The sequence below is a fragment of the Herpailurus yagouaroundi genome, unplaced genomic scaffold (genome assembly GCF_014898765.1).
Source record: "Herpailurus yagouaroundi ecotype Mexico unplaced genomic scaffold, PumYag 140, whole genome shotgun sequence".
NCBI classification, from domain to species: Eukaryota; Metazoa; Chordata; class Mammalia; order Carnivora; family Felidae; genus Herpailurus; species Herpailurus yagouaroundi.
In genome coordinates this window covers 47,878,189-47,894,052 of record NW_024412395.1, presented here as the reverse complement: position 1 = coordinate 47,894,052, position 15,864 = coordinate 47,878,189, and the positions used below count along the sequence as shown (strand labels likewise).

The 15,864-nt window shown below is 32.7% G+C and overlaps 1 protein-coding gene across 5 annotated transcripts in view; it reads left to right on the top strand.

Moving 5' to 3' along the window:
• The window catches only part of SCN7A (sodium voltage-gated channel alpha subunit 7), a 78,779-nt gene extending 63,718 nt beyond the window's left edge, over positions 1 to 15,061 (top strand). For 4 of the 5 annotated variants that reach the window (XM_040475271.1, XM_040475274.1, XM_040475273.1 and 1 more), the window contains exons 19-25: positions 716 to 823; positions 4,794 to 5,072; positions 5,885 to 5,938; positions 6,724 to 6,861; positions 8,390 to 8,494; positions 9,037 to 9,307; positions 11,902 to 15,061. In XM_040475271.1, the coding sequence (XP_040331205.1) occupies positions 716 to 823; positions 4,794 to 5,072; positions 5,885 to 5,938; positions 6,724 to 6,861; positions 8,390 to 8,494; positions 9,037 to 9,307; positions 11,902 to 12,968 (2,022 nt within the window). In that variant the 3' untranslated portion in view covers positions 12,969 to 15,061. Of the gene's footprint in view, positions 1 to 715; positions 824 to 4,793; positions 5,073 to 5,884; positions 5,939 to 6,723; positions 6,862 to 8,389; positions 8,495 to 9,036; positions 9,308 to 11,128; positions 11,402 to 11,901 lie in introns of those variants that run through there. The other variant, XM_040475276.1, reaches the window with a different exon arrangement.
• Positions 15,062 to 15,864: the final 803 nt, after the last annotated feature.

Below are 15,864 nucleotides of genomic sequence, written 5' to 3'. Positions count from 1 at the left end.
TAGTATAGGATAAAAAAGAACAAATTTTTCATTTATGTTGCTTGAAAATACATAAAATAGGAAGGTACTATAAAAGTTGGTTGTAACTCTATCATCTTGCTCAATCTCTGTTAACATTTATTAACCCTGAATGATCTTTATGCATATGTTTACTTTAAGAAATCACCTTGGTATCTTTGTATACATTTTTATAATTTGTACTTAACAATGTTCATATACTCTTTGATGCCTCTTCTCTGAAATACTATTTTGTATATTGTGTTAACCATATTTATATATGAATTCACATGTAAATATATTTCAAATTTTGTTTTTATGAATACATGATATACTATTACTGTATGGAAAATAATCATGAAACTGATTATTAATCTAATTTCAAACAAAAAATGGATGTAAATATTAACCCTTGATCATAAAGAATGTCAAATATACAAATTTTTTTATTTCAATAATATATATATTCCTACTACCAGAAAATGTTTTTGTTTTATCTTTATCTTTTTTAAAGTAACTTTAACACAAGGTTATTTTCTTATACTTTTCTTTAAGTCATTGTTAAGATATATTGAAATATATTTTACATCTTTGCATATTTCTTGGGAAGCTTTGACTGTTTATCATTTTTGAATAAGTGCAAAGTTTATTTTGCAGATTGTTTTGATTAAAGTTAAAATAAACCCTATTCACTCTTTTTTTTCTTAAATATGTTTAGGTGTTTTGTCTTAGCTTAATAGGCAAATCTCGGGAAGAATTCAAACCACTAATTTCTGTTAAATTCCTCCGGGCACTCAGAGTTCTATCTCAATTTGAAAGAATGAAGGTAAGAAAAAAGTGTCTAAACTAATATGTAGGTTTTTATTTAGGATTAATATATTTCTATAAATTAAAAACTTTATAGTCTTCTCATTTGCATCTTTAACAATACTAATGCAAAAACCTTATATTCCACAATTTACAAATATAGAAGAAAGGTATATGAGTTATGCTTATTAAGATTTTAGGACTTTCCTGCTCATAAGATATGAAAAATCATAAAGATAAGAAAAAAAACCCTAATAGTTGAGAGAAATAATATAAAATTTTAAAAACTAGTACTATTGTAGCCCACTTGGGTGTCTATGAGTATTAATACAATTATCTCAATGTTAAAAATATAACTGACAAAATGAAACTTTGATCACCTAGATGCTTAAAATTATAGGAATATCGTACACGCTAAGTAATTATACTGAATAAAAGTTTGAATTTTAAAATAAATTAATGTTTTCAAGTCACGCATCACAAATTATGAATTCTTGTCATCTCTCCCTCACCGTCACGTTAAACCTCTTTTGAACAATGTGAGGGAAGCTAACAGGTAAAGCCACATAAAACAACCAGTGTTCAATCTTTTGTGCCTACAATGGAAACCCACCCCAAATGGCTCGACCTAATGGAGCAAACAGTTTATGGCCACCACAAATAGTATAATTATGTAAAATACAGTTATCAGCTATGTGCAGAAATGGGAAAAAAAGTCTAGTTTTATCTTTTATTTCATAACCATACATCTGTTTTCTTGAATTTTTTATTTATATAGATTATTTATCATTAATCTGCCTACTTGAATAATATTACAGAATATCACATATTCAGTGTAGGTAGGATCCAGTAAGAAAATTATTTATGTTTGATGTGTATTTTTCTTATAGTTCATATATTATATATTACATTAAAACTGCCATATATTAATAAACCATAACACTTAAGATCTTTTCACTTGGCAAAAACATGGATACTTGTTTTAATCTCAAAATTTAGATAATTATAGATGATTATAAACAAATAGAAATATAAGTAATTTAAAGTATTTTAAACCAAAATATGTCTCAGAAATTTTAATAGCATAATCTTTATATGATATTTATATATACACATATGCATACATAAATACATGTATTAAGTACATTAATTATACTTTAATATATATGTAAGTACATGACTGATAGTAATATTTTTATAATTCATATGAATCTGTAATCAACTCGTTAAAACAGGAATTAGCCCTGATCAACCTAGTCCCTAAATGCATTGCTGGTGTTGGGGAAGAAATATTCTTACTATAACTGGAAGTTTGTACCTCTTAATCCCCTCCACCCACTGCCAACCCCTCTCCACTCTGATAACCACTAGTTTGTTTCCTGTATAGATCTCCACTCTGATAACCACTAGTTTGTTTCCTGTATAGATGAGTCTGTTCTGTTTCGTTTTGTTTGTTCACTTGTTTTATTTTTAAATTCCACGTATAGGTGAAACCATATGGTATCTGTCTTTCTCTGTCTGACTTATTTCTTTTAGCACAATACTCTCAAAGCCCATCCATGTGGTTGCTAATAGCAAGATCTCATTCATTTTTATGGCTGAGTAATAGCCCATTGTTTATATATGCAGCATCTTCTTTATCCATTCATCTGTTCATAGATACTTAGGTCGCTTCCATATCTTGGCTATTGTAAACAATGCTGCAGTAAGCATAGAAATGCATATATACTTTCATATTAGTGTTTTCATTTTCTTTGGGTAAATATCCAGAAGTAGAATTGTTGAATTATGTACTATTTCTATTTTTAATTTTTTGAGGAACCTCCATACAATTTTCTATAGTTGCTACACAAATTTACATTCCCACCAACAGTGAATAAGGGTTTCCCCACCCCACATCTTCACCAGCACTTGTTATTTCTTATCATTTTGATACTAGCCATTCTGTCAGATGTAAGGTGGTATCTCATTGTGGTTTCCATTTGCATTACCCCAATGATTAGTGATGTTGAGTCTCTTTTCATATGTTAGCCTTCTGAATGTCTTTGGCTATTGAGGTCCAATTTTTTAATTGGATTGCTTATGGGTTTTTTTATGTTAAGATGTATAAGTTCTTTATATATTTTGTATATTAACTAACCCTTTATCAGATATATCATTTGCAAATATTCTCTCATATTCAGGAGGCTGCCTGTTCATTTTGTTGATGGTTTCCTTCACTGTGCAAAAGTTTTTTATTTTTTGTGTAATCCAGTAATAGTTTATTTTTGCCTTTGTTTTCTTTGTCTGAAGAGACAGAAAATGAAGAGAAAATGTTGTTAAGGCTAACAACAAAGAGATTACTACCTATAGTTTTTTCTAGGATTTTTATGGCTTCAGGACTCATAATCAGGTCTTTAATCCATTGTGAGTTTATTTTTGTGCATGGTATAAAAACGTGGTCCAAATTCATTCTTCTACATGTGGCTGCTCAGTTTTCCCAGCACCATTTATTGAAGACTGTCTTTTCCCACCGTATATTCTTTCTTCCTTTGTTGTAGATTAATTGACCATGTCATCATGGGTTTATTTCTGGACTCTATTCTGCTCTATTGCAGATCCAGATCTTTAAGCTTCATCTCAACCTCTGGAAGTTCTGTAGTTGAATGAGTTCTGGAAACATACCATTGAATATATAAGGAAGCCACATGATTACAAAATTAATGTTTTATGTATTTAATAAACTCCAGGTGCTGGGTACTCTTACTACTGAAATATTTGTATCAACAGTATCTACTACTTTTATTCTTACATAAGTGTATTTTCTGATAGGGATAGCATTTTTTTCATTAGAGTCATCAGTGGACTTCTCAAAATATCCAAAGTGCCAACAAAGGATCTGTGACTTAGTTTTAGGAATAAAGTGTTACTGAAAGCACAATTAAAAGTTAGAATATTTATTCAAGTCCAGAAAACTGAGGGATATCAGCAAAAAAGTACAGCAAAAAGGGTATCTATCCAGTAATGGCTAAGAGAAGGGAAGGTTAGAATGGTAGAAAAGAGAACCAGTGGTCTTAACAAAAAGAGAGAGAGGAAGAGAGAGAGAGAGAGAGAGAGAGAGAGAGACAGAGACAGAGACAGAGACAGAGAGAGACAGAGAGAGAAATGAGGTTGGTAGAAACGAATCAAAAGTGTAAATGCTAAAGGAAAGATATGTACCAAGAATGAATATTTCTGTTGGTTATAGGAAATGCTTTACATTTGCCATAACAGCTATAGTGGAGTGATAAGAATAAAATCTGATTATAATATTCAAGAGAGAAGGGAGTTGAGGAAATGGAGATGGTGATTCCAAACTATTACTATTAATCAAATTCAAGTGGTTGATTTATTTCCCAAACTTCCTGCTCTGGAGTGGCTCACCAGTGACATAGAGTGGTGCAGTGAGGAGGTTTGTGACTCTGCAGGGTGCAGAGGCCCATTCAGTGTTTCTTGAAATAGTCTCTTGCCTTTATTTCATTGATCTACAGTCTCTTGGTCCTCCTCGTATTTCCCCTGCCACTTCAGTGTCTGCTTTCTAGGTTAATCCTCCCTAAAGTTAGAATCACCCAGACTTAGATCTAGGCCTTTCTTTCTCATTTTGTATGCTTTCTAGATAATATGTACACATACAAACACACAGGTTCAGTTGTTTTGCCCATTTCTGGCCCAATACAGGAAGCTGATAAATGTGTTAAATCAGTGAAATAATTATTTTACTAATCAACGCAGTTGCTTTTTCATGATTTTTTTAGTACAACTATTTTGAGACTATCTGGATTTTTAATGTATATTTTTAATTGAAATTTATAATTTAGGTAATTCAAATACTGGCATGCTGGCCTATTGAATCTTTAGAGATGACCTGTTTTTGTTATTTCAATATGACATTACATTTAGTATTTCCAGTTCAACTAAAGTGATTTCACATTTCTTACCTAAAGTTTACCTGTTTGTTTTTTATATGCCAGGTGGTTGTGAGAGCTTTGATAAAAACAACTTTACCTGCTTTGAATGTGTTTCTGGTCTGCTTAATGATCTGGCTGGCTTTTAGCATCATAGGAGTGTACTTATTTGCTGGCACGTTCTATGAATGCATTGACCCAACAAGTGGAGAAAGGTTTCCTATATCTGAAGTCATGAATAAGAGTCAGTGTGAAAGCCTTATGTTTAATGAATCCATGCAATGGGAGAATGCAAAACTGAACTTTGATAATGTTGGAAATGGTTTCCTTTCACTGCTTCAAGTAGTAAGTTCACTTTTGATGTTTTTTACTTTTTATCAGTGTTTTTAGATGTCCGTGCATATTATAGGTGGACATAATGTGGACAAATGTGAATGGACAAAATGTGAATGATTACTAGAGTTGGTTATAACATATTTTAGCAATTATTTAAAATACATGTTATGCAACATACTACACTAGGCTCATTTGGAAAGATGAAAGTGAAATGCAGACCCTGCTTTCCTGGGAGAAGGAAGTGAAGATGAAGGTAGGACTGACGGGGGAGATGGCAGGTACTGGCCATCACTGATAAGGTAATAGGGTCACAATTTTTGGTACAACTAAAGTTACTACTGTTTTGTTTCTACTCAGTGCTATGAGGAATGGCTACTCAGTCACCCACCATCTAACAGAAGTGAGGAGATAAATCATTCATTCTTGTCTTACCACCCCAATAGAAAAGCACATAAATAGCAGTTACCACTAACAATGACACTTGGGCAATGTGTATTTATTTATCATTTATCTATCTACCTCTCTCTCTCTCTCTCTCTCTCTCTCTTTCTATTTATACTATCTTACAACATTTTGTTATCAACTACAGTAAAACTACTACAATTAAGCTAAGTAAAAATAAACAGTTGTTAAATAGTTGTTAACAGATAATAGAAATGCAACAATGAAAATGATAAAGGTCTCAATTACAGGGTATATTGAAATGTGGTCAGCCTTAGTAATCAAATGTTTTACTGTATTAATAACAAATTGAGTTTCACTTTTTATTTGAAACAAAGCTTAAGATTTCCATAAGAATTAAATACATGCCATTTTTACAGGCAACATTTAATGGATGGATCACCATTATGAATTCAGCAGTTGATTCTACTGGTGTAAGTATAATATAATCTTACGGCCATTGTTAAAATTCAAGAAAAGTTATTTTTACAATTCAAGAAGAGGGTACCAACAATAATAGAATAGATAACATGATCAAAGTGAATGCTTATAGTAGACAGAAATTAAATACATTTAAAATTGAACATTTCACAGAAAATGAAATCCTTCCAGGATTATGTACAGTGGTTGAACCCCAATAAGCCAATTTGAAGGATTATCAGACTTCATAACAATGGTTAAACCAATGCAATAAATTTTAAAATCCAAATAAACAAAGCAATGTTATCCTTTCACTAACGAGCAAAGAGAAAATGTTACTTCTGTAGAATTGTTGGATTTTCCTGTTGTAAATTGTTTTATAAATCTTATGTTTTAAAGCGTTAGTATCAATATTTTGCTTATTTTTCACTTTTTAATTTATTTTTATTTTTAAAGACTTTACTTTTTAGAGCAGTTTTAGGTTTACAACAAAATTGAGAGGAAAGCATAGAGATTTCCCCTATACCCACTTGACCCCACACATGCATAGCCTATTATTGATATCACTTACCAGAATGGTACATTTTTACCCAGGATGAACCTACATTGACAGATCATACTCTCCCAAAGTCCAGAGTTTATTTGAGGGTTCACTTGGTGTTGTACATTATATGGGTTTGAACAATTGTGTAATGACTGACATGTAACTATCATTACAATATCATACAGAATATTTTCACTGCCCTAAAAATCCACTATGCCCTGTCTTATTTTGATTATTTTTTAACTTAACTTTTAGGTAAATAAGCAACCTAATTTTGAAGACAACATCTACATGTCTTGTTACTTTATCAGCTTTATTGTTATTGGATTATTTCTTCCTTTGAGTATGCTGATCGGTGTTATTATTGCTAATTTCAACAAGCATAAAATAAAGATAAGTATAAATATTCTTCATTAATACCTAAGAAAATACATTTATAAGAATGTCCTGTTTCAAATAATTGGTTTTGGATTCAGCTTAATGTAATTTTTATTTGGTGCTTATCTATTAAAAAAATTTGATGTTCCTGCATATTGATAAATATTGCTAAAATGTTCATCTTTACATTGTTTTATATATTGAAATATAAACAAACAAGTTAAAAGGTTAAAAATTGCAGGTGTTTCTATATATATATATATGTTTGTAAATAATGACATGCTGACCAACAAGTAATATTGTGGTACATCTGCACAAATAGGTGAAGAAGTTCAAGAAAAATAAGCTACACTTTTTTACTCTCTGATATGTTCAAAGCCTTCATAGTCATATTTAGCATAGACATCTTTGTCAGTGCAGTAGCTTTTTCTGCTAGAAGTAGGGGGTATCCTAAATCCTAACCCCATGTCCTAAATAGCAGTGCTTGAAATCAGTAAGGGACAATTCAGAGACAGAATTGAAAAACCCATTTGATCCCACCTCCACACAAAGGCCTTCAAGGCTTCTGCAAATGCAAAGGCCTCAAAAGTCATTTAAATCTGCTTATTTTAACCACAGAGACCTACTTTCTAGAGGTATAGGAAAGCCTTCTAAAAAATCAAAAGAATAGTCTAGTTTTGAAATTCTGTTTTCAGCCATGTCATCAAAGTTTAGTCATGTGCAGCATCTGATAAACTGCTCTCAGCCTCCACTAATCAAATGGGATTAGAAGATCAGTGATCAAATATCCATTTGACTGGAAGCTTCAGCTTCTTGGGATCAATCCAGTGGGATAACATTCCAGGATTTGCTCCTGGGCTTCAAACCGGTGACCCCTATCAAATTTAAGTAACTAAGTCCTCACTTAGGGCAGTAGCAATTCCTAATTTCTAGATTAACACACTAACCATTTACCTCTTATTCACTTTATATATTTTGTATAAGATACTTAGTACTAGGAACACAAAGATGAAAAGCTCTAAAAGGTACTATGAAGAAGTAAGCACAAAGTGCTGTTGGATTAATAGTATAAAAAATATCTTTTGAAAGTATTATTTAGTAAATTAATATATGAACTTATAAAAACACATAAATGCCCAATTATATTTTTTCCTGTTATTAGAAGATACAAACCAATTTTTCCTTAGCTTTTGAGTTCAGTTTTTCTTGATAAACTTTTCCATTTATCCCCCACTGTTTCTCCTTTGTCTCTGCTTAACATGAGGTAGGCCTCAGTAGACTGAAAAGTTAAAAAAGAGTAGACTACCCACAGGAAAGTGCACCAAAAGATCATTGATATCGGTCATTACCATATATTCTACATGTGTTCGGTATGGATTTGTGTGCAGAAATCAGACATGGTTAAATGTGATTTAGTTCATTGCCTTTAAGACCTTTATAAAAGGTTAAATCAGTAATTACCAAGCTCTCCAAAATGTACTATTGACAAAAGGTGAAATTTAGATTCATGTGATTTTAATATCTTTTTCTTTCATTTCTTTACCAGGGAGGCTCAAATATCTTTATAACAGTGAAACAGAAGAGACAATACCACGCACTGAGGGGGCTGTTGCATGAGGACTCTCAAAAAATAATACGTCGCCCAAGAGTAAGAAAACATCTAGATTTGTTTTCAAAGCTTCGTAAAAAGTTTATTTCATACATTCTCTTTTTAAAATGAATATGTGTTTTTAAAATTCTTCACAAATGCAGGGTGCCTGGGTGGCTCAGTCAGTTAAGTGTCTGACTTTGGTTCAGGTCATGATCTTGTGGTTCATGGGTTCAAGCCCCAGGTGGGGCTCTGTGCCTACTTCTGTTTCTGTTTCTCTCCCTGCCCCTCCCCCGCTGATGCTCTGTCTCTCTCTCTCTCTCTCTTTCTCTTTCAAAAATAAATAAACATTTAAAAAAATGTTAAATTCTCCACAAATGCTTTTGACAAAATTTAAAAATATGTTCTTTAACAAGGTTTTGATGATTTTTTTGTTTGTTTTGACTATACATTAGAATTCTAGTTTGACAAAAACTTAGGTACTCACTTATTTTCCTGTTTATGCTGGGAGGTAAATTATAAACGTAAAGACTATATATGTATGTATATATCCTACTAATAAGGCTATTACACCCACCTTTTTTTTTTTTTTTTACACACAGAACAAGTTCCAAAGATTCATGTTTGACTTGGTAACAAGCCAAGTTTTTAATGTCTTCATTATGGTTCTTATCTGTTTCCAAGCAATGACCATTATGATACAAAGTGATGAACAGAGTTCAGAAATGGACACTGCTCTCTACTGGATTACCTTATTTCTTGTTATGGTATACACGGGAGAATGTGTACTGAAGCTCATCTCTTTTCGTTGTAACTATTTCACCATGGGATGGAACATTTTTGATTTTATGGTGGTTATTTTCTCTATTACAGGTAAGAGTTTGTTTAGTTAGATTTTCTTTTATAGTAATACTAATTCAGGCAAGTTCTTATACTAAATATGTCCCAAGATATAGTCTTTTAGTAGGCAAAACAGATAGAGACCCTTTTTATTCCAATAGCAATGGCTTGTATTTTTACATTCATACATGTACACATGACAGCTATAAGATACTAAAAAATACTTGTTGAATTAATACATAGACTTCACTTAAGAGGTTACCAGGTAAATGCTTAATTACCCCTTCAGTATATCACATACATTATTTTTCTAGGATGTGTCTAGAAGGAGATTTATGTCTTAACATGATATAACCTTTCAAGTTCCCTATTTTTTTTTTTTTAATCTCCAAAACTGTTTACAACTTTCACAATACTAGAGTGTTAGGCTTTAATGAATTTGTCACCAGTTTTCTCTTACTTTGGGGATCTCAGTCTTTTATTTAACAATTATATTTGAATAGATATTATGCTATACCCAAAGAATTCAGTAGTAAATAAGGAAGGCATAATCCCTGTAGGCACACAGTTTACAATGTAGTAAGGATTCAGATGATTAAACAGTACATATTTAATTTTGTGCTATTAAGGTTATGATAAGGAAAGAAGCACGTGGTGTTACAGCAGCACAAGAAAGGGGAGTACCTATCAATAAGTAGAGGTCAGAGGTCAAACTTCCTGGATGAAGCAAAATCTAAATAGAGACATATTGAATAGGGGTAGACAAGTAAAGATTCTAGGATAAAAATGTTTTAAGCAGGGAAAAGTTTGTTTCTTGTCTGCCTCCCCATAAGATACGTACTGGAATATAAGCTCCATGAGAGACAATATTTAGATATTTATTGTGTTAAGCACTATTCTATACAGTCACTAGTGAAAAGGTAGACAAACTATTTGCTCAATTGTGATTCCAGAAAATTCAGCTTATTCATTTGGTAATAGAAGCAGTTCAACTATTGATAGACAGGTACAAGAAGCTTGAAAGAAAGGAAAGAATGGGCCTTTGGGATTAAAGTCAGAGCTACTGAATCAGCTATCTCAAAGGAGAGGAAATCACAGTCAGAGAGAAAGCTGTTTGAATATGAAATCTCAGAAGGCGAAATATCCTGGGTCCAGAATGTAGCTATAGCTGCATGTGACTAAAGTAAAGTGATGGAAATTACAGTTAAGAAAGTCAAAGACCGAGAGACTGGCCTTTCAATGAATTGTGGATGGTAAGTGTTGGGGTGGAAGGGTGACAGTGAGCCAAGTACTAAAGTCTCCAATGAATATGAATAAGGGGGGAGGAATATCATAGAACCAAGAAATGGTCGGCAGTAGTATCATAGTTCATTGGCATGATCCACAATGTGTCAGGACAGAAATTTCTTTTTTTTTCTTTATAAAATTGACTTGAAGCATCTGGAAATCACATTGGAAAAAAATGAAAATGCTTAGTCATTCCATTTTTCTACTCTGAGAAATATGGAGTGGGGAAGAAAGAGCTCTTTACACTTGAGAACATTCCAAGAGAGATACTGTCTTCAAGATAGAGTCAGATTTTAGATAAGAAAGGAGGTGAACAAAATCTAAGATGAGGATGTAGAAAAAATTATCTACAATTAAATGGGGATACCTCTGGCAAAATGGAGGAATTTGGAAGATTGTAAGGAAAAATGAAAATCTGAGTCAGAGCAGAAGATTCAGTAATACACTGTGGAAATGAAGGTATAGATAAGGTAGAATGGCAGAGAGAAGGTTATGGACACTGATCAAGTTGAACGGAAATATGAGACATAATCATTCCAGATTTAACAAATATACCGTATCATTTAGAAACTTCATGGAATTCTCCCCTCCTCATCTTCTCAACTCAAAATGAACCACAGTCTCTCCAGTACTTGCAAAGGACATCCCTTATACTTTTATGGTAATTGTAATTTTATAGTTCTAGCTCTCACTCCCTCATCTACCCACAACTGCTACAAAAATAGTTCTAGGCCAAGACTCATTTATTTAATTCAATTTAAAGCTGCTAAGAACCCAAAGACTATTTATGAAATAAATAAATTATAATCTGTGAATCACTGAATGCCAGACATTTTTGTAATTATATTTATCAACTAGGTCTTTCTGCCTTGCATTATAATTACTTTAAATGTCTACCTCTACTCTCTAGAATATAAGGCCTTTGAGGACAGAAGTCAGGTCATTCATCTTTGCATTTTGCATTGACACCTTTATACTAGATGTCCAATAAAGGCTGGATTGAGCTAAATTTATTTATCCAACTGCAATCAGAAAAAAAAGAATATGACTACTAGTTTGTATTATGGAATCATGCCATCTGTGATTCCAGAATTAGTTGATCTATAATGGCATAATATGATGATTCAAATAATTGTCTTCCAAATTTTGCTAGATACCCTGAAAATTGCCACAATGAGTATTTGGCTAATCCCCACTTTCAATATATTCTGTTATATGGGAAGGATTAATAAAATGATCTTAACATATTGAAAAAATGGAATGTAAAATAATTTATATTCCTCTGAATACAATCATATTTAAATATTTTTATTACCTGTTTTATCTTCTCCCACACCAAGGACTATTTCTGCCTCTGATGGTAGGATACTACCTTGTGCCTCCTTCTGTTGTGCAACTGATACTACTCTCACGGATCATCCACATCCTACGTCCTGGGAAAGGACCAAAGGTGTTCCGTGACCTGCTGCTTCCTTTGATGCTATCTTTCCCAGCATTGTTGAACATCAGTCTTCTCATCTTTCTGGTCATGTTTGTCTACGCCATCTTTGGAATGTACAATTTTGCCTATGTTAAAAAGGAATTTGGAATTAATGATGTGGCCAACTTTGAAACCTTTGGCAGCAGTATGCTCTGTCTTTTCCAAGTTACAATATTTGCTGGCTGGGATGGGATGCTCAATGCAATTTTCAACAGTAAATGGTCAGACTGTGATCCTGATAAAATTAACCCTGGGACTCAGGTTAGAGGAGATTGTGGTAATCCCTTTGTTGGGATTATTTATTTTGTCAGTTACATCTTCATATCATGGATGATCATTGTAAACATGTACATTATTGCTGTCATGGAATTTTTAAATATTGCTTCTAAGAAAAAAGCCAAGACATTAAGTGAAGATGATTTTAAGAAATTCTTTCAGGTATGGAAGAGGTTTGACCCTGATAGGACCCAGTACATAGACTCTAGCAAGCTTTCAGATCTTGCAGCTGCTCTTGACCCTCCTCTTTTTATGGCAAAACCAAACAAGGGCCAGCTCGTTGCCATGGATCTTCCCATGGCTGCTGGGGACAGAATTCATTGCCTTGACATCTTACTTGCTTTAACTAAACGAGTTATGGGTACAGATGTGAGGATGGAGAAAGTTATTTCAGAGATGGAATCAGGGTTTGCATTAGCCAACCCTTTTAAGATCATGTATGAACCAATTACAACTACTCTGAAACGAAAACAAGAGGCAGTCTCAGCAACCATAATCCAGCGTGCTTATAAAAATTACCGCTTGAGGCGAAATGACAAAAATACATCAGACATTCATATGATAGATGATGACAAGGAAGTTCAAGCTACCACAGAAAATGCTTATTTTGACAAAGCTGAAGAAAAGTTAACTATTCAAAGCCAAATCTAATCCCACTTGCCACCTTTTTTCACCTTTTTCACATATTCTAAAAATGTTAGAAGTTTGAATCAGAAATAAAAATGAAGATCAGAGAAGTAAAGATTTTACTTAATAATCAATTGTTTACAACCCATGGAAGTTAAGCTTGTGCTCACAAGACTCCATGTCAAGTTGACTTTCACCTTTGTATACTGAGTCTAACCAAGATAAGCCCTTAGAATCACTTTAGTGAGTTAAATGGGTTAAATTTGCCATTTGATAATCCAATGCTTGTTTTCTCTATCTGGCTTTTATGGTGTGTGTTTCATCTAGAGGACTGAGGAAGTGATGGTAGAGATGAGTAGCTTTCTTGTATACTTTATGTCTACTTTAACTTGATGGGATTCAAATCATCATTAAGAGGACTTAGTTACAAATAAACAATTACTTTCTTAATGTCGGGTAGTGTTAATAAAAACACAGTGCTGCAAGCTGTTAAATCATAAACTTGCCAGACAGATGTCAACTGGGGAAGAGAAAGGACAGGTCTTAGAAAGTGCCTTTGAGATCAACCACAGATAGTCTTGGGCTGATTCAAGCCACTTTGGTTAACTAGAGCCTTGGTTTTTGTTTTTGTTTTTGTTTTTGTTTCCTTCCTTCCTTCCTTCCTTCCTTCCTTCCTTCCTTCCTTCCTTCCTTCCTTCCTTCCTCTCTTTCTTTCTTTCTTTCTTTCGGTACTAGGAATTAATATTGCTTAATTGTTTTTGGATTCCTGGTTTTTCATCTTTTTGGCTACTTCTACCTAAGCTCTAGTTCTTCAACAGAATGGATTCATAGAATAAGAAGTGCAAAGGGAACTATAGTTATGGCCTACATTTTTCTCATTTTTTTCTCATTTATGTTTTTTAAAAAGTATACATTTACTAAAACGATACGATATAGAAACTGTTAGTAGATTCATATCTGTCATAACACTGATGTATTTTTACCATTTAGCCATAATGCAACATTGAGTAGTAAGAGCTGGCAAATGAAAGTCATAATATGAATTCAGAGAGTCGGGGTTACCATTATGTGTAAGGATTTTGCAGTGTCTTGATCTTTAATTGGGAAACTGTGGCCACTTTGAAATACTTTTCACTGACTTTATGGTTCTCTATAACTTAGAGAAAGACAGCAATCACTGAAACTGTGAGGACTCTGAATAGATTAAAGTGTAAGTTTGTTGTTGGTGGTGTTGTATAACATTAGCGTATGCAGATTAGTTTTTACTTTGTCATTTATCTTTCCAAGTTTTTTTTTGCTGTTTTTAATCTTATCACACATTCTGTAAAATGTTTTTATATTTGAAAAGCTTGAAAATCCTAAGTATTAATTTTCACAGTTGAAATTATCTTTAAAAGATAGACACAAATAGTTGGTCTTTGACATAATCATAAAAATGCAGCCACTCATATCCATGTAGTTCAAGATTCTGATATTTGTTCCATTTGTATTAAGATTGATTACAGTGTACCCACAAAATCCCAAAGGATTCAGAAAGAAAATATGCATACTGTTGATGTAAGTGACAAACTTTAAATATGTTGTATGACATTCAATATCACTTAAATATCAGTAATTGTATTTTATTATAAATGCATGATCTTGAGCCTTAACTTTATAATCTATTTCTGCTCCTCAGAAATGTATTAACTTGACCAAGATGCCTTTGGAGGAACCCTTAAGTAAATGTAATCTCAGGGTTCTCTTTCTTTCTAGAAGTGTTCCTTCCCTTTGTCCTCTGCTCTTCATCATCGGATGGTGACTAGTGAGGAATTAGCATTAACTTGGTGACATGGTGACAGCTGGTGCTTTATCTAAATTTCTTAGTTTTCTATTTCTTGGAAATGCTTTATGTAAAAACTGCTTCAGATATTTAAGCTGAATCTTAATTTGCTTCTGTAAATGCAAGACCATTAGTTGATTTTGGTTTGAAAATTAGATCTTTTACTTGTAAACCATGTTTGCTACTAACCTTCCAAAAATTGTGTAAAGAATTATTTTTTAAATAAGTCTTACAATATATTCTACTTTTTAGATAATATACAAAATAATAAATACAACATGTTAACCACACTAAACTTTGTTTTTTTTCTCTGGTAAGTCAGGTTGTCTAGTGTGTATAACACCAACTTTTAAATTGAGCCTAACATTAAAGCTTATTCATTTAGGTTCAAAATTTAAAACTGGCAGAACTTGTGCTTCTTTTGGATTCACAAAAATTTGTAAAATAAATTTTATTAAGCTTAGCAGAGACCTTTACACATTGACATTCCTCCTGTCAAAGTCATAAAATAAGTCAGATATATCTCAGTATTAACTAGAATTTTCTTTATGGAGGATAATGCTGAAATTAAATTGCTTAGTGTGCTATGATTTATCAATGTGTGCTTCTTTAAACTTTTCTTTCTGCTTCCTTAATAAATATAATGCACTTTAACATGATTTTAAAGATACTGGAAATAGCTACTACCATATATTGAGCAGACTATTTTATGCCCAGCTTGTGCTAAGTATTTATCATGCACGAACTGAGCATTCACAATAACTCATTAAGTAATAATTTTCTTTTTATAGATAAACAAAATAGACTTAGAAGGGTTGTAAGAGCTTCTGTATGGCACAGAACTTGTTAATGACAAGCCCAGAACCCCAAACCAGGTCTAGTTTCTGAGCATTAATATGTAACCACTATGGTTAATAACTGTCTTATAATAAATGACCTAGCTATAGACAGAAGTTTAAGATGAATTAAGTTGTTGTAGAGAGATAAGGTCTCTCTCTCTCTCTGTCTTGCCATCTCTCTCTCTCTTCTCTCAACTTCTCTCTCTTCTGTGGTAAAGGGACAACCTCTGGAAAAATGAAAGACACAAGAGATAAAACT